The 23252-nt window shown below is 41.8% G+C and overlaps 1 protein-coding gene across 2 annotated transcripts in view; it reads left to right on the top strand.

The window, feature by feature from the left end:
• CASP7 (caspase 7) overlaps positions 1-21080 on the top strand; it is a 37743-nt gene extending 16663 nt beyond the window's left edge. For both annotated transcript variants that reach the window (XM_025190684.2, XM_006134972.4), the window contains exons 3-7: positions 10741-10889; positions 13166-13294; positions 13717-13892; positions 15399-15528; positions 18780-21080. In XM_025190684.2, the coding sequence (XP_025046469.1) occupies positions 10741-10889; positions 13166-13294; positions 13717-13892; positions 15399-15528; positions 18780-19015 (820 nt within the window). In that variant the 3' untranslated portion in view covers positions 19016-21080. The remainder of the gene's footprint in view (positions 1-10740; positions 10890-13165; positions 13295-13716; positions 13893-15398; positions 15529-18779) is intronic.
• Positions 21081-23252: the final 2172 nt, after the last annotated feature.

Raw genomic sequence — 23252 nt, 5'->3', positions numbered from 1 at the left:
AGCAATCTAAAATCATATATTCCTCCCTTAGAATGAAACCTGCATTTTGTTTCTGTGTAAAACTCAAGTGGCATTGCAGGTGAATAAAGCACAGCCGTGAATTTGTGAGGAGATTGTCCTAATGAGTAACTTTTTATATAACTTTAATTGTATCCTGGAAGATGGTGTGATATATGATAAAAGGTATAGTACAAAGTGCAAGGTTGTTGTTTTTTTTTAATGTAAAGCAGCATTCACTCAGAGATCTCTACAGTCTCAAGCAATGCTGCTACACATGCCACAGTAAGAGCAGAACTAGATAGTTAATAAACTTTATTAGTGGACAAATAAATGAGTTTTTACAGACAAGTAGTCTTAAGTGGCCCCACCTTTAGGCATTGGAAATTCCAAGAAGCCGCATTTTTGGCTTGTGTAACAGAGTTAGTTTGTTAGACCATAGAAGCAGTTAGAGTATTTACCGTGTCTTTTTTCTTGAAGACCAATATAGCTACTATTTTTTCAGTTCAGCCTTATCTTTTGTATTTAACTTACACATATATGAAAAGGGCTTGGATGGTTTAAGTGCATCTAGGCCCTTTGTTGCTTAACTCTTTCTTTGAATTCACATCAGAAAGTAACTTCCTTTGAAGACTTTTAAGTGGCCTTTCTGTGGTGAGTTACTATTGTAGTATAGTTCCAAAGTTCTCCTAAAAATGTCACTGGAACTGATTGTCAGTCTTAACAAAGAAGCTGAGAACTGTCACTGTGGTTAATCCTGCTCTGCAGACTCTTAGGCACAAGCCTAACTTTACTGTCATTCTTAGCCCCATTGATTTCAGTGCCCCTCAATGACAAAGTCAGGCACCTGCATGAGGGTTTGCAGTATTAGGGCTTATCCCCTTCTTTTCTCTTCTTCATGAAGATGATGATCAAAATTGAGGCACATTGATGAAGCAGCTTGCAAAGAAGTAGGGCATTGACCTTGCCTTATTTTTTGTTAATAAATGTTCACTTTGGGCCTGACTCATATCAGTTTGGCACTTTTCACCATCTTTACATATTTTTTTTTGCATAGATGCACTTCATCATCAGGAATAATTATTCAGAGCTCCTGTTATGTGGTATAGTATTGCTCTCTAACTTGCTATTCTTAGGTTTAGAGACTCTTATAAAAAGCATTCTCTTGCTCAGTAAGGAATATCTTATGCCAATCTTAATAACTAACAGAAGCTTGGAGAGGAACTCAGATATGCAGTGTTGTTAGGATTAGAGTTGGGAGGATTTTTTTTATTTTTATTTTTTTGCAATTAGTATATTCATCGCCAAAATATATTTTTAAATCAAATTTGATCATTTGTGTCAATTTCAGCTAATCATTTAGGTCAAATAAAAAATGAAAAAAGTGAAATAATCCAATCAGCTTTTGTCGGTTTTGAGACAAAACATTTTGAATTTGCTTCCGAACAACATTTTGTTTAGAAATTAATCTCGATTTGTTTTTAAAAAATTGTAAAAAGACTAAAACAATCCAAAGATATAATTAAACTAAATGGGGGAGAGGGAAAGCATTTCAGATTGAACAAAATCTTTACTTTAACCTAAAGCAATTTTTGGTTGGTTGGTTGCAGTGAGAAAAACAAAATTTAGTTTTGATTCAATTGTAAATGGGATTTTTTTTCAGATTTTTTTCAATTTAACCACCCAATCAAATAATCAATTATTCACTCAGCTCCAGACAGCAGCTACATTCCCTTTTCTTTTATCTCCCAACCGAGGGGTTTCTGACTCTTATGGTAATATTTGAAAGTCCTCTCATTTTCTCATCAGAATATTTTTCTAGAGCAAGTCTGAGAAGTCTTCCAAAGGTTGGTTACAGGCAGTCCCCGGGTTACATGGATCCGACTTACATCGGATCCCTACTTACAAACGGGGTGAGGCAACCCCGCACTAGCTACTTCCCCCCAGCAGACCAGGGAGACGTGAAGCTAGCGCCCCCACAGCAGACCAGGGAGACGTGGAGCGGCTTTTCTCAGCAGACACCTCAGCTTGAGAATAAAGGACCGAGGGAAGTGAGGTGTGGGAGAATAAAACTGAGCTCTGGAGAAATGTTTGGCTAGAGTTTCCCCTACAATATGTACCAGTTCCGACTTACATACAAATTCAACTTAAGAACAAACCTACAGTCCCTATCTTGTACGTAACCCGGGGACTGCCTGTATTTTATTCATGATAATCTTTCAAAGCTCATAGTAATGTCAATTAATACAGGCAATTAACAGGTTTTCCTAGACAAACATTTATTTGAATTCCATTTATCTTCCCTGTGTTAATAGTTTCTTGGACATCAGGGGCCAATTACTTGAATTGTTAATCTGCTGGCCAGTTTCTCTTCCAACCATTTCCTAAAGTAAAAACCGTGACCTCTGTTAAACAAGATGGAACGATTAGATTTCATAAATATTTACAGTTGAACATTTAGCATTGCAATAATACTTAGGGCTATGTAGCATTATTCAAAACACTTTACAGAACAAGAATCACCCCCATTTTATAGATGAGAAACCCGAGAGAGAGAGAGAGAGGAAATGAATTGTCAAGAACATAACTCAATAGCAGAAATGGGAATGAAACCCAAGCTCCTAATTCCAGTCAAGTGTTTTATCCACAGTATCATGCTACCTTTCTATAACTACCAGTTATAGTCATTTGTGTCCCACATTCCATGAAGGGTCTGATCCTTTATTCTTTATGCACATAAAACATCATCGTCAATCCCAATATTAAATCCATATCAATATCAATTAGCACTATCAAATCCCAATATTAAAACCTGGTGTTCACGGATTGAAATACACTTGCAGCTGGGAAAGGCACTCACCAAATATGCCTAGTCCTAATAGAGGCTTTCTGTTTGAAGAGTAGAAATACAAAAGATTCTTTGCACAAATAAAATAGTGGGCATTTGGACATTCAAGTACTGGCATGCTCCTTTCACCACAAATATATACTTCCCTGCAGAATTGAGGGGGGAAAGGGGACAGCGTAATTATCTATTATTTGTTAGGCTGGTCTAAGTGTTCGAGCCGTTTTACTTAAGTAGATATATCCGAGAACAAAGTATAAAGAGAATTTATAACCTAAAAAGTACCAGCCAGATACAAAGAGTGGCTTGTCCCTGTTCTTGCAGGAAGGTGACAAGTACAGACACTTGTAAGAAGTGATTTGAAACAGGAGAGACAAGGATAACTGGGGGTGTTTAAGAGCTTAGGAAATTTTGAAGAGGAGGAAGGAGTAAAAGAAAGCAGTTAGGAGAGAACCTGGGGTAGCATGTTATGAAAGCCTTATAATAATGCAGCAACACATGGTCATAAGAACACAACAGCTAGAAACAGACCATGCAAATTGTATCTCTTAATATGATACTTAAAAACAAATTTTGAGCCGAGGTCTCATTCTCTTTGAGATTCTCCTGCTATTTCACCCTGAAAAAATATACTGAATTGGCCTGAATTACACTCAGATTTACTGTACAGATCTGGGTGATTTTTGATACAAAATCTAACAACCATTCTGTTTGCATTTTCGGTGTTTCATTTGTGTTCTTGTGGAGTAACTGTACAAGGAAAATTCTGCTGCAGGGATTTCCCATAGAAAAGAAAGTAAAACAATATGAGAATCAGCTATTTTAAGACGTGCTTGAGAATGAAGTGGTAACAACATTTCCTCCAGAGCACTTCAGAGGCATAGAGCAACACATTTTCCATGCTTAGGAAAACACCAGAGTCCATACAAGGCTCTGCTGAAATATTAGAGTGTTTCCTGCTCACCCATCCAACTTATACTATTCAAAGATAATGGGAAATAGTCTCAAAGATTAATAGTTGATAGATGGCTGTTTGGATTAAGTGTATCCAATTTCCTCTTTAGAAAAATTCCCCATCACGGGAGAGTAATTTTGCACTTATTCTCCTATTCCTCTGTCTGGCCACTTCTACTCCTCTTCCAAGCAGAACTGTTGTAAAACACCATTGAGACTGGGAATAGCTAGCTCACTATAATATAAGTAATTTCCCCCCTTTTGGTATTCCCTCTTTCTTGTCAATTATTGGGAGTGGGTCACATTCATTCTTATTGACTTGGTCTCCTTAGCACTGGTATTCTACATAGTAATGTAACACTCCCATATTTGAATGTATGTATAGATCTCTGCCAAACTGAAATTTCCACTTCATGCATTCGATAAAGTGGGCTCCAGCCCACAAAAACTTATGCTCAAATAAAATGGTTAGTCTTTAAGGTGCCACTGGACTCGTTGTTTTCTCCACTGAACCTGTTCCTCATAAGGGAAAGAAGTTCGTGATTTGCAAAAGATCACAAATAGAAGTTGGAAGTCAGATCGTTTTTTAATCCCTGGTGGCTCTAGAGACAGTAATGGGATTCGTTTATCTACAGATTATGTGGGTGAGAGCACATTTTCTTCCTGTCAATACTTAGCACTTCTTGCTCTAGAATTTCTTGTTTTATGCTGGTGCTTTTCTCCATGAAGCGGCCTTACTTACCTGAGCAAAAAGTTATGACAGACTCTGGCCTTCAGTATTTCTGGAAACCTCAAGGGGAAAATCCCTTTTGCAATGTGCTGGATCTCTATCCTTACTAATAACTACAGGATTTAGTAGGTGCTTCTTGGATCCTTAACTCAGATACGTTTTGGATTTTTTTTCTAATTTAAATAATTGTTCTGGGGTGGAGCTGAGGCTGAGGGGTTCAACATGCAGGTTGTTCCAGGGAGAGAGGACAACCTCTCTCATCACAGCATCTTGGGTCCAGGTGAGAAGCACTTCTGCATAGCTGCTGCAGCTGCAGTGGGCACACCAAGTGAAGAGGTGCATGCCCCCCAGGCAGGAGGCATATAAACAAACAGACAGGCTCTCAGAAAAATGCCGTAGATAGTTGTCTCTTTCTCCACGCTTGCCCCCTGCTGTCCCAATGGGGCTATAGCTGTCCCAGTCTCCACCGCTGGCACCTTGCTGCACCCCTTGTACTCATTCTACAGTAGAGGTGTCCCTCCTGCCAGAACCCTCCCTTTCCATTTTATGAGAAACAATCAAATTCCAGGCACATCCCAGTATCCTGCCATAACCAAACCCTGACCTTGCTTTCATTATGATAAGAGGAAGCTGCAGACCAAATTTGGTGATCCTAACACTTACTATTTAGGAGTTCTTGAACAAAGGGACTCACAAATGGACAGATGAAAACACAGACAAAGTTTCTAAAATCTATAGTAGATGTCCACCACCCACTGGGCCTAGTTTGAAGTGAATGTTGAGATTGCAATATCGTTCTTGGAAAAACACACTGCTACAGTTACAGAGTCTGATCTAGTGCCTTCCAAGCATGGAGCCCCCAGAGGTCAACTGGAGTTCAGTGCTTAGAGGGCTTGAAGAATCAAGGCTACCATATGGATTGTAGTATATAAATAACATGGGGTTCCAAATGGAAAGGCTAGAGCACTCAAAGAGGATGACAGTCCATGCATCGCTTGTGGATTCAGAGATTGGTAAATGCAGGACAGTGGAAGTGAGGGGAGGACAGTGAGCTCCCAAGGAAAGAAACCTCCAGCATGAGGAGAAGGCAGCAGTAATGATGAGAGACTCCAGTCTTGGGAAAAGAGCTTTAAAAGTTGTTTTTTAAAACGTTTTCTGGAGGTTTGAATTCACGGTTTAAATCCCAAAGTCTTTGCTCACGGGCGTAAGAATTTGATCTATGGTGAAGCAAGGTGGAAATTATTTTACATTTTCCCAGTGACTCTTTAGTGTTTCAGAGTTCAGCAACGGGATGGTGAACAGGATGATATGGGCAAGCAGAAATACTAATTTTTTATCAACATTATGCTCATTTCAAACATATTAATAATTGCCCCAGGTAGTCACAGCCTTTGTAAGCAGGTCTCTCAGACCAGGTCTGTTCTAGAGCCGAAAGGTCGGCTTAAGGTACACAACTAAATAATGGTACGCATAAATAATGTAGCTGGAGTCTATGTACCTTAAGCTGAGCTTGGTGCTGTCTTCACAGTGGGAGGTCGATGGGAGCAAATGCAGTCAGCTTCCCTTACTAGTAAATCGAGGAGAACCCGCACCAAATGGGGGTGCCCTCACCATTCCTTACTAGATCCCCTAAATCGGACACCAGATCGACCTCCAGTGCAGCAAGTGGAGATGCGGCCTCAGACACAATACTACGTGCAAGCCTAAACCAGGACATAGTGAGCACATTCTGGTTTTCATTCCACCTCTGATGTTGCCAAAGGAGATTTCAATATTGCTGGACTCTTGGGTCTGTAAAAACAAACAATAAAGACATTTATGGGGCTAATGAAAATATCCTCAAATAAGATAAAGGGTAAAAAACATGTAACAGATAAAAAAGTTTCATGCTTCCAGTCCTAAGCCAATGGACAAATTCTTATGTAATTGTCCATTATGCTGTTTCTTCCATCATTTTCTTTTACATTCGGTACTGGACATTCTTCGACAGTGACTTGTATCTTCTGCTGCTAGAAAGAACATTGATCTAATCCAGTATGGCAATCTGAATGTTCCTACATTTAGGCATGTAGGGACATAGGGTGACCCAAAAGTTAGACTCCAATAACAGACTCCGTGCTATCTGGAAAATCCAGTATGTACATATACCTGTGTATATAAACCTCAAAGTTGTTCCCTTAGTGATTTGTTGGGCATTAGCTTGGACTGTTACCAAAAGAAATTTGCCAGAATTACTCTGTTGACTCTCTGATCTGATCCTGAGAGGTACTGAGTGGCTGTCTTGTACCTGCAGCTTCTTTTGAAGTCAAGAGGACTTTCTGGTCCTCCGCTTCTCTCAGAATTGTGCCTTGTGTGTCACACAGGAACTACAGTGAAATGAAATAGTTTTTTGCATGCCTCTTGAAGATCTTGCACTGTGATAAGGCTCAAAAAAAGATATTTGATGGGGATTTCAGAAGGAGTACAAGTTTTTGGGAAGATGACAGATTGCAGAATGCTGTGGGAAAGAGTGTCGAGAAATGGTCATGAGATGGGTGCAACTTGTAAATGAATAATAATTGCGTGTGACGTGAAGACATTATTTGGGTCTAGACCCATTATTTGGGTCTTACAAAGGCTGTGACTACCTGGGACAATGATTGATATGTTTGAAGTAAGCATGCAGCAGCAATGCTTGTTAGGAAACCAGTTTAAAATATTTTTCTGCCAAAACCACAAGTTGCACAAGCCTGAAACCATCATGGATTGAGGAAGCTGTATGCTGCGTACTTACCCAGACCCTAGTTAGTAAATGCTTCGTTCTTATTTTGAAATTACCTTTCCTTGCAATTGTTCCAGATCATGTTGTCTGCCTCAGGACCAGACTGCAGAGGGAAAAGAGAATTTTAGATTAAAATAAAAATTGGAGCCATCCTTGAAAGTCAAATTTGAAGGTGGATAACTTTTTCTGGTACCTCCACCTAGGGCAAAGTTGAATAATCACCTCTGCTGTTCTGATTGCTTTGTGAGCCCACAAACAATCTGAAGGAATGAAAGTATCAAGCAAGTAAACGGGTGACTACGTTTACCTTCAAAATATTAAATGCATGTGAGTCTCTGTAACTAGAAAATATTCAGGAGCTTTAGTAATCTCAGGAGAAAGAGTAAGAGGGAATATGATGGAAGTGCTGTAACATAATGAATAGTGCAGAGAAGGCTTGCTAAGTACATCGATTTAATAAGCAGAACAAGAGACATGTGAAATTAAAAGTCAGCCATTTTAAAATGGAAAAGATATTGCATATGAAAATGACAGCACAGAGAAGGGCAGCTTGGTCTCCTGTTTACCCTAGAGCAAGAGGTAACTCAAAGTTAAAAGGCAACAATTTTTAAATTGTGGGGAGGGGGGGAAGAAAATCTTTTTTAATCAACTTAAGCTCTCACTGCTGCAGGGTATGGGTGAGGCACAGAACGTGGGAATTTTCTAGAAAGGCTTAGATATAGGAATAAGAAGAGCAGTATCAGTTGGGTTAACTATGTTAAAATTGAAAGGACATAGTAGGGATGTAAGAGATTAGTCAACTATTGGGTAAGCAGAAGCTTATCAGATAGTCGACTAGTGATGCAACTAGTTACTTCACCCTCCCCTCCCCCCCCCTGCTGCCTCTATCAGAGAGAGGCAGCAATGCAGGGAGCAGGAGCTGGTGCTGGGAGGAGCCAGCTTAAAAGCTGGTTCCCCCCAGCACCATCTTCATGGGGGACAGGAGAGGTAGAGGCACAGCGGAAATGGCGCGAGCGGGGACAGAAGCTCATGTTACTTCTGCTGCAATTCTGTTTTTGAAATGTACAAGAGCCCCAGCGTGGCTCTTGCACTTTCAAAGGCTCAGGTGCCGCAAGGAGTGTGGGGCCAGCGGGGGAGTCCCACGCTCCCTACCGGGCTTTTGCTACAGTTCAGAGGCAGAGGCGCCCTTATAGACTAATCAAATCAATAGTCGATAGAAATCCCATCGACTGTTCAATTAGTTAATCTAGATTTAACATCCCTAGGATATAATCCCATCATCCACTTGTATTAAAATAATTTGTTTTAAAATGATATGTCCACATTTTGAATACTGCATCCAGATGTGGTCGCCTCATGTCAAAAAAAATATATTGGCATTGGAAAAGGTTCAGAAAAGGGCAACAAAAGTGATTAGGGGTTGGGAACAGGTCCCATATGAGGAGAGATTAAAAAGACTTGGACTTTTCATCTTTGAAAAGAGGAGACTAAGGGGGGATGTGATAGAGGTCTATAAAATCATGACTCGTGTGGAAAAAGTGAATAAGAAAGTTATTTACTTATTCCCACACTATAAGAACTAGGGGTCACCAAATGAAATGAATAGGCAGCAGGTTTAAAACAAACAAAAGGAAGTTTTTCTTCACTCAGCGCACAGTCAACCTTTGGAACTCCTTGCCAGAGGATGTGATGAAGGCTAGGACTTTAACTGGGTTCAAAAAAGAGCTAGATAGATTCATGGAGGTTAGGTCCTTTAATGGCTATCAGCCAGGATGGGTAGGAATGGTGTCCTTGGCCTCTGTTTGTCTGGAAATGGGTGACAGGAGAGGAATCACGTGAGAATTACCTGTTGTGTTCCCTCCCTCTGGGGCATCTGGCATTGACCACTGTCGGCAGACAGGGTACTAGGCTAGATGGATCTCTGGTCTGACCCAGTATGACCAGTCTTAGGTTCTTAAATTCCTCCCTGTGATAGAGTTATATACTGTTACTTGTGTTGAGGACAGGAGTTATGCCTTCCTCTGGGGCATTCAGAACAAACACTATTGGAGATGGGATACTGGACTGAAAAACCCAAGAGATCTGCTGAGGCAGTTCCTCTGCCCCATCCTTGACCATCCCTTCAGGTGCTGAATGTAACTCATAACCCATTGAAGTCATTGAAAAGACTCCAGTTGGCCTCAGAGGGGTTTAAATCAGGTTCTCTGTGGACTGTTACCATCTGACTTTTGGTGCATAAGCAGAGCAGAGGCTGTAGATAGTTTGCATTGCAGCAGTCCCTGCATAGGCCTTGCCACCACCAGACACCTACTGCCAGGGACTTGCCAGCAGACTGATCAGACCCTTTTGTCTCTACCTGCAGCAAAATCAGGGCCTGAAATAGCAGCTAGCTTCCCATTTGCTTCCCTCACCTAAAATTAGCTTGAGGAACAACATTACTGGAGTAGGTATTTCTTTTAAAACTTCACTTACTGTAAAAACTGTGAGTAATCATTCTGCCATCTCTCGATAGAAAATGTCCTTTTGACCGTAATGCAAATGAAGTCTTTCGATTTGCAGGAGGAAGTACAGTATGTAATTATATGCAAGAAATGTATTTTTATTTTTTTTATTGTAAGAAAGTTATAGAAAGAGTCCTGTCCCCAGGTTAGGGTGTTTAAGCTAAAAAATGAAATCACATTCATTTTCTAAAATAGGCATCTAGTACTTTATTAGCACACAAAGTTTACATATGGTATTAGGTTGCATGTTAGTTTTAGGAGTAAGAACATTTTCATCCTGTGTTCTTACTCCAAAGGTTTGTAGAGCAAAGAACACTGGTTCCTGCCAGGTCATGAGGTGAGCTCAAAACCCTCTGGCTGAGCAGCTGTGGATAGTTCCAAAGAAATGCCCGTGTCTATTCTTCCTTGAACTGTTTGCAGTGAAGCAGACTGGTAGGTTGTAACTGGAACCACTGGCTGCAGGTTGTAGTTCCATCCAATCTAGGCTACGGCTACACTGTAGTCTTCTTGTAGAAAAACATATGCAAATGAAGTGCGGCGTGGTATCGCCACACTTCGTTTGCATAATTAATTAGGGGCCGTTTTTGCGCAAGAGGCTTTGCACAAAAAGGAGCCGTCTACACAGCTCCTTTTTGTGCAAAAGCGGCTGCTCATTAACTATGCAAATGAAGCGTGGCGATATTCTGCGCCAGCCTTCATTTGCATAAGCTTTTCCACAAGAAGGCTACAGTGTAGCCGTAGCCCTAAAGAATTATGATTGTGACTTAAAAGGGTAAGAGTTTTTATATGGAGAAGTATGGGATGATTTTTATGGGTCTAGCTGGAATATAGAGGACTCTGTAGGTAGTAGAAGAAGAAAAAAGTAGAGTGGGAGTGATTGTGGAATAAGAAAAGTAGCTACAGAACATGTGATTCCTGTCATTTGATGTCTCCTCTGGTTTTCTTCTTACAGAAAAAAGAAGAATGGTCAGGACGAGCAGCCAGAGACCTCCCTCAGTACCCAGTACCGATTGGTTAGCCCAACATTCAAGTATAATATGGACTACAAGAATGTTGGCAAATGCATTATTATAAACAACAAAAATTTTGAGAACCATACAGGTATTTCTTGTGCTTGTCTCATACTTTAATGTGTTCCCTATTCGCCGCATTAATTTTCTTTCCAGGGCTTTAACATCAGTTGATTGATCAACAAGCCTTGTTTTCTCTCTTACAGACTTTTTTTTTTTAAGACCATAAAACTTAGATAAATATTTTTTCTTTCTTGGGAAATTGCTATAGCAATTTCTTGGCCTGCTCACACTGCCTATTTAACATTTAGCCACGCCAGCAGGCCCACTGTTGCTAGGGACTGTTGTCCATGTGGCAAAGAACTTACCAACTTGCTTCACCGAGTTATCTTATGAACCCGACTTCCATGAATTATAATTTTCCCAAGCTGTCCTGTGGCCTGGTGCTATCATAGACTACAAATCCAAATCAAGCTGTATGTGGCTCTTGCTAATGCAGTCTGGACATTCTCCCTCCCCCTTATCTGGCTTATGCTGCAGAGTGGATGTCCTGTCTTCACAACAAAACCAAATTGCCTTATTCATGCATACAGGAGAGCAAGTGATAACATATAACACTAGAAGATTTACCTGGCATTGCTCACCTCCTTAACTCAAATAAGTTTTTGTCAGTCACATCTGAAGAAGTAGGCTGAGCCCACGAAAGCTCATACCACCATCTACATGTTTTGTTAGTCTTTAAATTGCTACCAGACTATTTGTTGTTTTTTAAGTTAAGTTTTGTTTTGTTTTGACATTTAAATCATTGCTTTGAGATGGGGCTGGGGATGAGGGGTTGAGGATGCAGGCTGCCCCAGGGAGAAAGGACAACTCCAGGCCCTTCTCACTGCAGGAGTTTGGGGCCAGGTGAGAAGCACCTGTCCATGGCTGCTGCAGCTCCAGCAGGCACATCCAGGGGAGGGGTGCATGTCCTGTGACTGGGGGACAGACAGCCTCACAGATAGACACACACTCTGACATATATAACAGATAGCTGTGCCCCCCCCTGCTGGCCCAGTGGGGTTACTTACTTGTTCCCATAATAGAAGAACTAGAGAACACCGAATGAAAAGAACGGGTCGCAGGTTTAAAACTAATAAAAGAAAGTTCTTCGTCACACAGTGCACAGTTAACCTGTGGAACTCCTTGCCAGAGAAGGCTGTGAAGGCTAGGACTATAACAGAGTTTTAAAAAGAGCTAGATAAATTCATGGAAGTTAGGTCCATAAAAGGCTATTAGCCAGGGAGTAAGGAATGGTGTCCCTGGCCTCTGTTTGTCAGAGGCTGGAGAGGGATGGCAGGAGACAAATCGCTTGATCATTGTCTTTGGTCCACCCTCTCTGGGGCACCTGGTGCTGGCCACTGTCAGCAGACAAGATACTGGGCTAGATGGACCTTTGGTCTGACCCAGTATAGCCACTCTTTCGTTCTTATGACTGTCCCATTCCCCACCTCTGGCCCCTCGCTACGCCCCTGTGATCATTCTGCAGTATAACTCCCTCCTGCCAGACCCTTCCCTTTCCATTTTAAGAGAAACAATCGAATTCCAGGCACATCCCATTGTCCTGTCACCACCAAACCATGATCTTGCTTTAAGTTACGGTAAGAGGAGGTTGCATACCAAATATGATGATTCTAGCTCTTACTGTTTAGGAGGCGTTCTTGAACAAATGGGCTTACAGACAGATAGGCACACAGATGCACATTCCTAAAATATATAGATAGATTTGTATTGGAGGTAGTGGTTAATAACTTCCTCCAGAACCACTTTTTCCTGAGTTCTGTACAAACATAGTGTATAAAAGTGCTTGCTTCAAAGAACTTATATCCGTTTCCTTCATGTGAGAGTTGTTGGGGATTTCTGGCCTGTCAGGGAGGGAAGTTGAGGAGACGGGCCTAAGTTAAGAATAAAACCTTAACGTTTTCTGACTTCAAAGCATTTTGCAGCGCGTGGTATTGTTCATGTGTAAATATAACAAGGCGTGGTTCTTTTGTAAGACTCTCAACACATTTTCATTGTTCTAATTTTGGAAGACGGTGCACATGAGCCTTACAGAGGTCAATGAGGCCACAGGGCCTACTCTACAAGATGCTGAGGTTATACAGCCCGTTGCAGGCCCAGGTCCATTTTTACCTTGAACCTCGCATTATTTTATATGAAAGCCAAAAATCTTACAAATTGATCTGAAAGTGGCAGGGTTATTTGTGACTGTGTTTCAAAATCACATCACCATATTCTTTTCGAAGCCTGACAGTAAATTGTAAACCTGCGGAGTCAGCTGTGAGCATTCAAGTTATTTGCATTGTGGTATTCTTCATTTTCTGCCAGGTATGGGCATCCGCAGTGGCACTGATAAAGATGCTGGAGAGCTTGCCGTATGTTTTAAACGCTTGGGATTTGAGGTGGTTGTACATAACGATCGACGCTGCGATGATATATTGAAATTACTCCAACAAGGTAACAGTTCACATTCTTCACTGATGTACTTTTCCACATAATGAAAAACTTGGTATCAAAACAGACTGATGTTTTCATGCTTTCCATCTTAATTCAGAGCTATCAGTCAGATTCCCTTGATTTACTGAGAGATTGGCCTTTGTCCAATTGCTCTATCTGTCTTGGGTCTGGATCTTGGGTCTGGTACAGAGCTCAGTCCCTGCTCACTGAACACTCTCCAAATTACCAAAAAGTAGTTAAAGTCTCCACTCACCTGCAATCTGTTGCAATGAAAAACCCCACTTTTCTGAATGAGTTACGCTTCTCCTGTTGGAGCGCATGCTGGGTCCCACTGTACATGTAGTGCTGTTTTATCATTCTTTCATTTATATTAAGTGTAATGGGGTTTCCTTTGAACTGAGAAAATGTTATTTGATTTGCAGCTGCGGATGAGAACCACAGTGATGCTGCTTGCTTTGCCTGTATCTTCTTAAGCCATGGGGAAGAGGGCAGAATTTATGGCACTGATGGAACGTTGCAAATCAAGGAACTCACCATACTTTTCAGAGGAGACAAGTGTAAAACTCTGATAGGCAAACCCAAATTGTTTTTCATCCAGGTAACAACCTTGCAAAGTAGACAGTACTAAGAGGAAAACTGTTCCCAGTGGTTTCCTGTGGTATGGTGGCACTGTAGGTAAACTTACTGAATTTTACAAAGATGTTTGACCAGCAAATCACAGATTGGGGGGTAGCTGGCTATAGACATTGTGTATTTGACAATATATCCAATGTATATAATACAAATGTGTAAAAATGTACCTATTTTCATTCTAACTCTCTCCTCCCATCTCTTATATGCTACTTCTCTCTCTACGTAATACTACTCAGGGGTAGCCATGTTATTCTGTAACTCAGAAAACAACAAATAGTCCTGTGGCACCTTAGAGACTAACAAAAATATATATAGTATCAGGAGCTTTCATGGGTAAAACCCAACTCATCTGATGAAGGGGGTTTTAACCACGAAAGCTTTTGATCGTCTATATTTTGTTTGTCTCTAAGGAGTCCCGGGACTAATAGGTAATACAAGCTCTTCAAATGGAAGAATTATCTTGGAGACAGAACTGAGCACATTGAAGATGGTATCAACATATAGAGTACGTTATTGTCCAAATTTCTGTGAACACAGGCTATTTCTATAGATTGTTGTTTTCTAGCAGGAGAAATCTGTACATACAATTATTTTAGTGTATTACTATATTATACATATATTTACCAACATGCTTCTGAAATTTGTCAGTGAACTGTTGTGCTAGTAAAAAGTGCCCTGTTGACAACCCTGTGGACTAACGCCCCCAATTTATCTGCTTAGGATGTACATTTTGGGGTGACAACAGGAGTGAAAGTTTTCCCCTACGTCTCTCCCCCATCTTCCTTTAGACCTGCTATGCAAGGTGTGAAATACGTCATCTCAGATGCTTGGCCCTCCGCTGATTGCCAGCAAGTGTCAGAGTGACTTTTTTATGTGTACAGTTTCCCATTAGAAACAGTCCTAATATGTCACCTCGCCAAGCAGCATAGCTAGAGAGAAAGTGAGGACTGAAGTAGGGGAATGGAGCAAAATATTTAAAAAGTAGAGATTTGGGGTGTATAATTGTAAAACGTTAACTGTGTAAAGCCCTTGAACTGCGCTGGCATGGCAGTGAATGACTTGGGTACTAAGAAATATAATTCTGTACTTCACTGTTTAAAGGAAATTTAAATGTTACTCTGCAGTGTAACTTAGAGACATAATAGATCATCCATTCAAACTAGTTGACTGTCAACATTTTAAACTATGAACAGTTTTGCTAAACACGTAGACTCAGAGCCAGTTTTAAACAGGATTTTGTACTTTGTGGAGATTCCTGTTTAAAAATGTATCACTAGTTGTGGTCCACCCAAAGTTCTCCCAAAGATTCAGTATGATCAACTAGCACATTTTCCGACAAGACTCTCCCTGGCTATAGTAGATGGAAAGGCCTGTTTTAAATGGTTAGTTAAATCACAGTCACCAACAGGATTTAAAACATGACCAGTTTTCCCATGTAGACAAGCGCTATTTGTCTTTACTCTGTTTTCAGGCATGTAGAGGATCTGAATTTGATGATGGGATACAGACGGATTCTGGACTTGCTGACGACACAGATGCCAATCCCAGATACAAGATTCCAGTAGAGGCAGATTTTCTGTTTGCCTATTCCACCGTGCCAGGTAAGTAATGAAAAGGACAGGCTGACTTCTGTGTGCAACTGCATTGACAATGAAGCATGCATTTTCCACCAGGGCTTTAGAAATTTAGTCCCTAAATATGAATAAGTAAATATCAAAGAAATTGAACAGTTGGGGGCAAAATAATTTGCCTGTCTTAGGTGTATTTTCTTGTAACTTTATATCTTATCCACTTTATTTCCTCATTAGTGAAATGGTAATAGTGATACTTCATGTGAGTATTGTGATAAATACTACCTGGATGATGTAGAATGTGTGTGAGTGTGTGCGCGCGCGTGCGCAGACATGAATGATGTACTATAAATATATATGCGCATGAATGATGTGCTGGACTTCAACTATCTAAACATATGTTGGGAAACTAACGCAGCAGGACACAGATTATCCCACGAGTTCTTGGAATGCATTGGAGACTTTTTTTTATTTTATTTTTTTAAAGATGAGAAAGCTACTGGGGGAAATTTGTTCGGGTATGTCTACACTTGCTCCCTATCTCGAGAGAAAGAAACAACAGTTATTTCGAGAGAAGGGTTTCTCTCGAAATAATGCTGCTACGCAAGGTGTTTTATTTCGCAATAAGGTGATTTCAAAATGGCAGCCAGACGCCATTATGCTAATTAAGCGTGGGCTATTTAAATCCCGTGCTTCATTAGCAATTTTGGAACACAACATTTGCATCTCTATCTCGAGATAAAATCCAATCTAGAAGGGTATCTAACAAATAGGGAGGAACTGGTTGAGAATTTTAAAGTGGAAGGCAGCTTGGGTGAAAGTGATCTTAAAATCATAGAGTTAATGATTTTAAGGAATGGTAGAAGGGAGAACAGCAACATAAAGACAATGGATTTCAGGAAGGCAGACTTCAGGAAGAGAGCTGGTAGCTAAGGTCCCATGGGAAGCAAGGCTAGGAGGAAAAATAAGTGAAGACAGTTAATAATGTCCCTTTGAAAAAGTGCTAAGGGCCCTAAAGCAAACTATCCCAGGGTATATCTACACTACCACCCTAGTTCGAACTAGGGTGGTTAATGTAGGCAACCGAAGTTGCAAATGAAGCCCGGGATTTGAATTTCCCGGGCTTCATTTGCATCTTGCCGGGCGCCGCCATTTTTAAATCCCCGCTAGTTCAGACTCCGTGCACACGGCACGGAGTAGGTAGTTCAGATTAGGCTTCCTATTCCGAACTACTGTTACTCCTCGTGGAACAAGGCAAGATGCAAATGAAGCCCGGGAAATTCAAATCCCGGGCTTCATTTGCAACTTCGGTTGCCTACATTAACCACCCTAGTTCGAACTAGGGTGGTAGTGTAGACATACCCTCACTGTGTAGGAAAGATAGAAAGTATGGCAAGAGATAACCTTGGCTTAACCAGGAGATCTTACATGATCTAAAAATCAAAAAGGAGTCATAAAAAAAGTAGGAACTAGGTCAAATTGCAAAGGATGAATACAGGCAGTCCCCGAGTTACGCGGATCCGACTTATGTCGGATCTGCAGTTACGAACGGGGCCGTCTCCCTGGTCTCTAGCAGACCAGGGAGAGGAAGCAAAGCGGCGGAGCACACGGGCAGCGGACAGCCCAGACGCGGCTGGGCTGCCCGCGTGTTCCGCGGCTTTGCTCCCCGTCCCCCTGGTCTGCAGACCAGGGAGAGGGGGAGTAAAGCAGAGCAAAGTCGCGGAGCCCGAGGGCAGCAGGACAGCCACGGCGCGTCTGGGCTGTCCCGCTGCCCCCGTGCTCTGCAGCTTTGCTCCGGACGCCTGTGGTACAGCAGCTGGGGCGCTGCCGGTTGGTCCCGTAGCGCCGCTCTGAGCGCTACTGGACCAATCCGGCAGCACCCCAGCTGCTCTGCCCCAGGCGTCCCCAAGTCAGCCGCTGCAGAAACTGACCAGTGGCTGACTACAGGAAGCCTCTGCCCCGGGCTTCCTGGAATCAGCCGCTAATCAGTTTCAGCAGCAGCTGACTTGGGGATGCCTGGGGTTCTTAAGTTGAATCTGTATGTAAGTCAGAACTGGCGTCCAGATTCAGCCGCTGTTGAAACTGATCAGTTTCAGCAGCGGCTGAATCTGGACGCCAGTTCCGACTAAGGGTACGTCTACACTACAGCGCTAGTTCGAACTACACACCACTTAATTCGAACTAGCTAGTTCGAACTAGGCTTAATCCTCGTAAAATGAGGTTTACCTAGTTCGAACTAAGCGCTCCGCTAGTTCGATTCAAATTCAAACTAGCGGAGCGCTAGTGTAGCGCCTATTAAAGTTAGTTCAAACTAACGTCCGTTAGTTCGAACTAACTTTGTAGTGTAGACATACCCTTACATACAGATTCAACTTAAGAACAAACCTACAGTCCCTATCTTGTACGTAACCCGGGGACTGCCTGTATAAGCAAACACAGGTATGCAGGGACAAGATTAGAAAGACAAAGGCACAAAATGAGTTCAGTCTACCCAGAGATATACAGGGTAACAAGAAAACATTCTACAAATATATTAGAAGCAAGAGGAAGACAAAGGACAGGGGAGGCCCATTGCTCAGTGAAGAGGGAAAAACAAGAACAGAAAACTTGGAAATTGTAAAGGTGCTTAACAACTTCTTTGTTTTGGTTTTCACCACAAAGATTAACTGTGACTGGATGCCTAACATAGTGAATGCTAGTGGAAATGGAGTAGATTTAGAAGTTAAAATAGGAAAAGAACAGGTTAAAAACTAGAATAGTTAGATATCTTCAGCTATCCAGACATATCTTCAAGTCACCAGGGCCTGATGAAATACATCCTAGAATACTCAAGGAGCTGGTAGAGGAGGTATCTGAGCCATTAACTATCATCTTTGAAGAGTCATGAAAGTTAGGAGAGATACGGGCAAACATAGTGCCTGTCTATAAAAAGGGAAATAAGAACAACCGAGGAAACTACGGACCAGTCAACTTAACTTCCAATTCTAGTATTCTGTGATTCTGTAAGAGCTAAGAATGATTGGCCTTTATATAAGGTGCTTCAAAAATGGGTCATAAGAACATAGAAATATCTATGGTGGGTCAGATCAGTAGTCCATCTAGCCCAGTATCCGATCTTCCCACAGTGACTGGTACCAGGTGCTTCAGAGGGAATGAACAGAACAGGGACCTGTCCTCCATGAATTTATCTACCAGCAATCCTTTTTTTAACCCAGAGTCCTATTCCCCCCCTTAGAGAGGAAAGATAATTCATGTGCTTCCTTATCTCTTTCTTCTTTTAGGTTATTATTCCTGGAGGAACCCAGGGAGAGGCTCTTGGTTTGTGCAGTCTCTATGCTCCACGCTAAATGAATTTGGGAAACAACTTGAATTAATGCAGATCCTCACCAGGGTCAACTACATGGTGGCTATCAACTTTGAATCACAGTCGGACGACCCACGCTACAGTGAGAAGAAACAGATACCCTGTGTGGTCTCCATGCTCACTAAAGAGCTTTACTTTACAAAGCATATTTAAAGGGGTGATGGCAGGGCACACCTTTTCCCCCCAGGAGGTTTGACTGTACACTCAGGGCACAGCTCATTCATGCAGATACAGATTTTTCCTGGCTTCTTATAATTGCGAAAGCAGATATAGCCAATTTGCTGAGCCCTAATTAAGGTTTTGTTGGAGGAAAAAACAACTTTGGACCAGACCCTCAGCTGATGTAAAGTCCATAATTCCATTTTCATATGTCCTCCTATGCTGATTTACACTAGCTGAGGATCTCGTCCAGCATACTTAGCAATACAGAAAAATTGGAAGTTGTCCATTCTATACACTCAACTAGATCCTACCGATGTCTTTCTGGTTGCTTTTTTCATTTTTGTTTATTTTTCTATTGTTTGATTTATCTCACTCACTCACTCTCTCTCACACACACTCCCCCATCTCAGAATTTTGAAAAACAAATCTATTTGATTGCTATTTTCCATTGTTTCTAGTACTGTACTGCATTGCTAAAAGATGGAAGACTTTCTACTTATTCTTCATGTTTAAGAAGAGCTGTACAAATATACATCGTTCTAGGAAGTAATGTTAGTTAAGGCATCCTAGGGAGAATACAGATTGCATAGGAGTGTGACTAATTGTGGATTATTTATATTTGCTGCTCTATTTCTTCTGGATTAAGTGGTGGATTTGCAGACGTTGATATTTAAAATCCAGATAATAGTTCCCATTTGTCTGAGTTGGACTAAATAAGTTGGCATTTTCCCTTTCTAGCTGGCTTTCATTATAAATCTGTTGATTGTGTATTAAAGTGTTTTTTTGCAAATCAACCAATTCTACCTCTATTGGGAAAAAATGTTCTTGTGAAACTTAGAAAGTATATTTGGGCAATATCTTTTTCCAAGATGGAAGAACTAAAATGTATTGACATTCAGATTCTTGCTAATGGTTATTTTTCTTGACTGCATCACCTTTCTTTCATTCTGTCCAAAGCTAAGTAACTGACTAGGCAAGATGCAAGTTACACAAAACAAAAATAAGTTTGTCACTCCAGAGAAATTAAACAATTCTAGAAATCAGTATGTAAAACTTCTACATTGAACACAACCAAATAAATTCTCAGAATCTTCCAACAACAGCTCCTTCCCTGAAATCTTGCTAAGGTAACACCATTATGTATCACTTTTTATTATCGGGTGTGTGCTTAAAAACTGAGCCCCTATTTGGGGTGGAGTTTCTGATCTCATACATCAACTTCTTTCTCTAAGAAAAATAAAGAATAGTGACAATTTGAGCTATCCTTGCTTTACGGTGTGCTCAAATGTACTTAGTTATAAGCCCAATCAAGGCAGGTAACTAAAGAGAACATCTGTAAAGAGGATGTGGAAATGTAATATTAATGTGGCCAAGATTTTCATCCATTTACTACACAAGTAGAGTTTTACTTTGCAAACTACATTTAAAAGATAGTGGTACTGGAAATAGTGAAATTACTGATTGTTACTTGCAAGTTATTTAGATTAGAAAGTGTCATGTTCAGGAATAATTTTAAAAACCAACAAAAATCAATTAATAGTTTTTATTTTAAAATTATATTGGTGAATGGAAACAATGACATTCTTCATTAATAAGTGTGATTATTTAGGTTTTGTTTCTTTGTTCTATTCTGCACACACAAAGTACTGCAATGTACTTTGTAAATGTAAACATTCATCAGGTATCAGAACTGCCTTTAACTACAGTGTTTTTCTTTTTTTCCTTCGGCTCTGAGCCAGCAAATGCTTGTCCTTCTCTTTGATATGATCTCTCATGAATATTCATTAGCTATTCAAAAAATGTCAGGTTAACCAGTTGTTCACTTAGGTGGTAATGGGTGAAGTATTCTTTCTTTCCCTATCAAAATTCAGAGTAAGGTTCCTTGAACATTTCTAAGAATATGTATATTAGTGCCAAATTACCAAATTTGTAAGTCTAAATATATTTTCTTACTGTTGAGACAAAATGTACTTTTTCTTAAATCAAATCTATATGTCTGTGAATATACAATTGAATATTTTGTGGAAAAATTGATCAGTAAAGAATTTAAATTTTCCGTGAACGTCTGCTTGAATGTCATTGCAGGTGGTAATACTGAATGCAATCTAAATGCATCCAAAAGCTCTCTTCAGCAGACATAATGGGTCTTCTGTGCCTTTGCCTCTGTGAGCTTTCCAGCCTTGCCATGGAAGAATTCTGAAAGAGTTGGCTGCTTTCTGTGGTTTTGATATGGTGGTGCAGACCCTTAGGCTACATCTACACTGGCAGCTTCTTGCGCAAGAACTCTTTTGTGGAAGAGTTTTTGTGCAAAAACTCTTCCACAAGAGAGCATCTGCACTGACGTGCTTTTGCGCAAGAGATGTGCTTTTGCGCAAGAGTATCCATGGCAGTGTAGATGCTCTCTTGCGCAAGAAAGCTCTGATGGCCATTTTAACCATAGAGGCTTCTTGCGCAAGTAATTCATGTTGCCTGTTTATACTGGCCTCTTCTAGAAGAGCTCTTGCGCAAGAGGACTTCTCCCTGAGAGGAAGTGTCAGAGTTCTCACGCAAGAAGCCCTGATTTTCTACAGTATAAATTCAGTTTACTTGCGCAAGAACACGTGGCCAGCGTAGATAGGCGGCATGTTTTTGCACAAGAACGCGCCAGTGTAAACACAGCCTTATTGGAACAAATCAGCAAAGCTCAAGTTACTTCTGTGGAGTTATGCTCATTTTCACTGTCTGAAAATCTGGCCTTTCCTCAGCAGACAAACCAGTTTCATGAGCTGACATTTAATTCAGCTAAAAGTTGACTTAATCATTTTATGAAATGAATTGAAATTATTTCTATTTACCGTATTTTCCGGCGTATAAGACGACTTTTTATACTAAAAAAAATCCCCCAAAAATCGGGGGTCGTCTTATACGCCGGATATAAACATACAGGCAGTCCCCGACTTGCAGGTACGAACGGGGCTTTTCTCGCCCTGGAGGACACGGACTGTGGGACCTTGCGGTCCCGCCGCCCGTGTACTCCAGGGCAAGAAAAGCTGCTCCGCGTCTCCCTGGTCTGCAGACCAGGAAGACGCGGCGCAAAGACGCAGAGGGGCTCCGGCAGCGGGGCAGCCCAGGCGCGTCGCGGCTGTCCCGCTGCCGCCGTCCTCAGAGGCTTTGCTCCTGGTGTCCCTGGTCTGCTGGAGACGGTCCCCAGCAGACCAGGGGCACCAGGACCAAAGCCGCAGCAGCGGCGGGGTCCTGTGCCTCTGAGGCTTTGCCAGAGCAATGCCTCAGAGGCGCGGCACCCCGCTGCCGCTGCGGCTTTGGTCCCCGTGTCCCTGGTCTGCTGGGGGGGGGGGCGCAGCTAGTCCCCCTCCCCCCCCGCAGCAGACCAGGCTTTTGTTGTGGACCCTGGGGCAGAGCAGCTGGGGCGCTGCCAGTTGGCCTCTTAAGGGGGGGTAGTCTTATACGGCGAGTATAGGCAAAAACCTATGTTTTAACTAGAAAATTAGGGGGTCGTCTTATATGCACAGTCGCCTTATACGCCGGAAAATACGGTAAATCCCATCTGCACTCCTAACCAAAGCAGCACCTTCTCCTCAATGCTCACAGGCACCAGCCCCACCTTCCCTTGGCAGCCAGTTAGCCCATTTGTTATAGTCCCTTTCCCTGCCCCGGAGCTCTCTGCTGAATGCACAGCGGTAATCCATGCTAGCAGCCTTGCCTCTCTTCCTGAGGCTGTGGGGGCTGTACACAGAAATACCAGATCACAGGGTATTCTGGAGGGGAGAAGGCAGTGGCCAGGATAGTAGCAGCAGGGGGGGGGGCTAATTGATGGTGGGGACAGCAAAGAGCGGGAGGAAGCAGCAGCAAAAAGGTGAAAGGTCAGGGGTAGAAGCAGCAGCAGGAAGGATGAAAATTAGAGGGGTCTCAAGGGAAGGGAGGAAGAGGAGAGGAGTAGCAAAAACTGATGGATAAGTGGGTGAGGGAGAGACAGAGGAGCCAAGAGTATGGGGAAGGAGCAGCGATAACCAGAAGGTAATGAAGCAGAAGGAGAAGGCACTTCTAGCAAATGACAATGTTGCCTATGAGATCAGTGTGGCCCCTAGGTATGTCTACAGTTGCACCCTCTTTTGAGAGAGGGATGCAAATGCAGCTGAGCGAAATTGCAAATGAAGCATGAATTTGAATCTCCCGTGCTTCAGTTGTATATTCGCGTTATGGAGCTATTTCAAAATAGCGCTATTTCGAA

The sequence above is a fragment of the Pelodiscus sinensis genome, chromosome 8 (assembly GCF_049634645.1).
Source record: "Pelodiscus sinensis isolate JC-2024 chromosome 8, ASM4963464v1, whole genome shotgun sequence".
NCBI lineage: Eukaryota > Metazoa > Chordata > Testudines > Trionychidae > Pelodiscus > Pelodiscus sinensis.
Note: the sequence above shows the minus strand (reverse complement) of the source record. Positions and strands in the feature narration are given on the sequence as shown.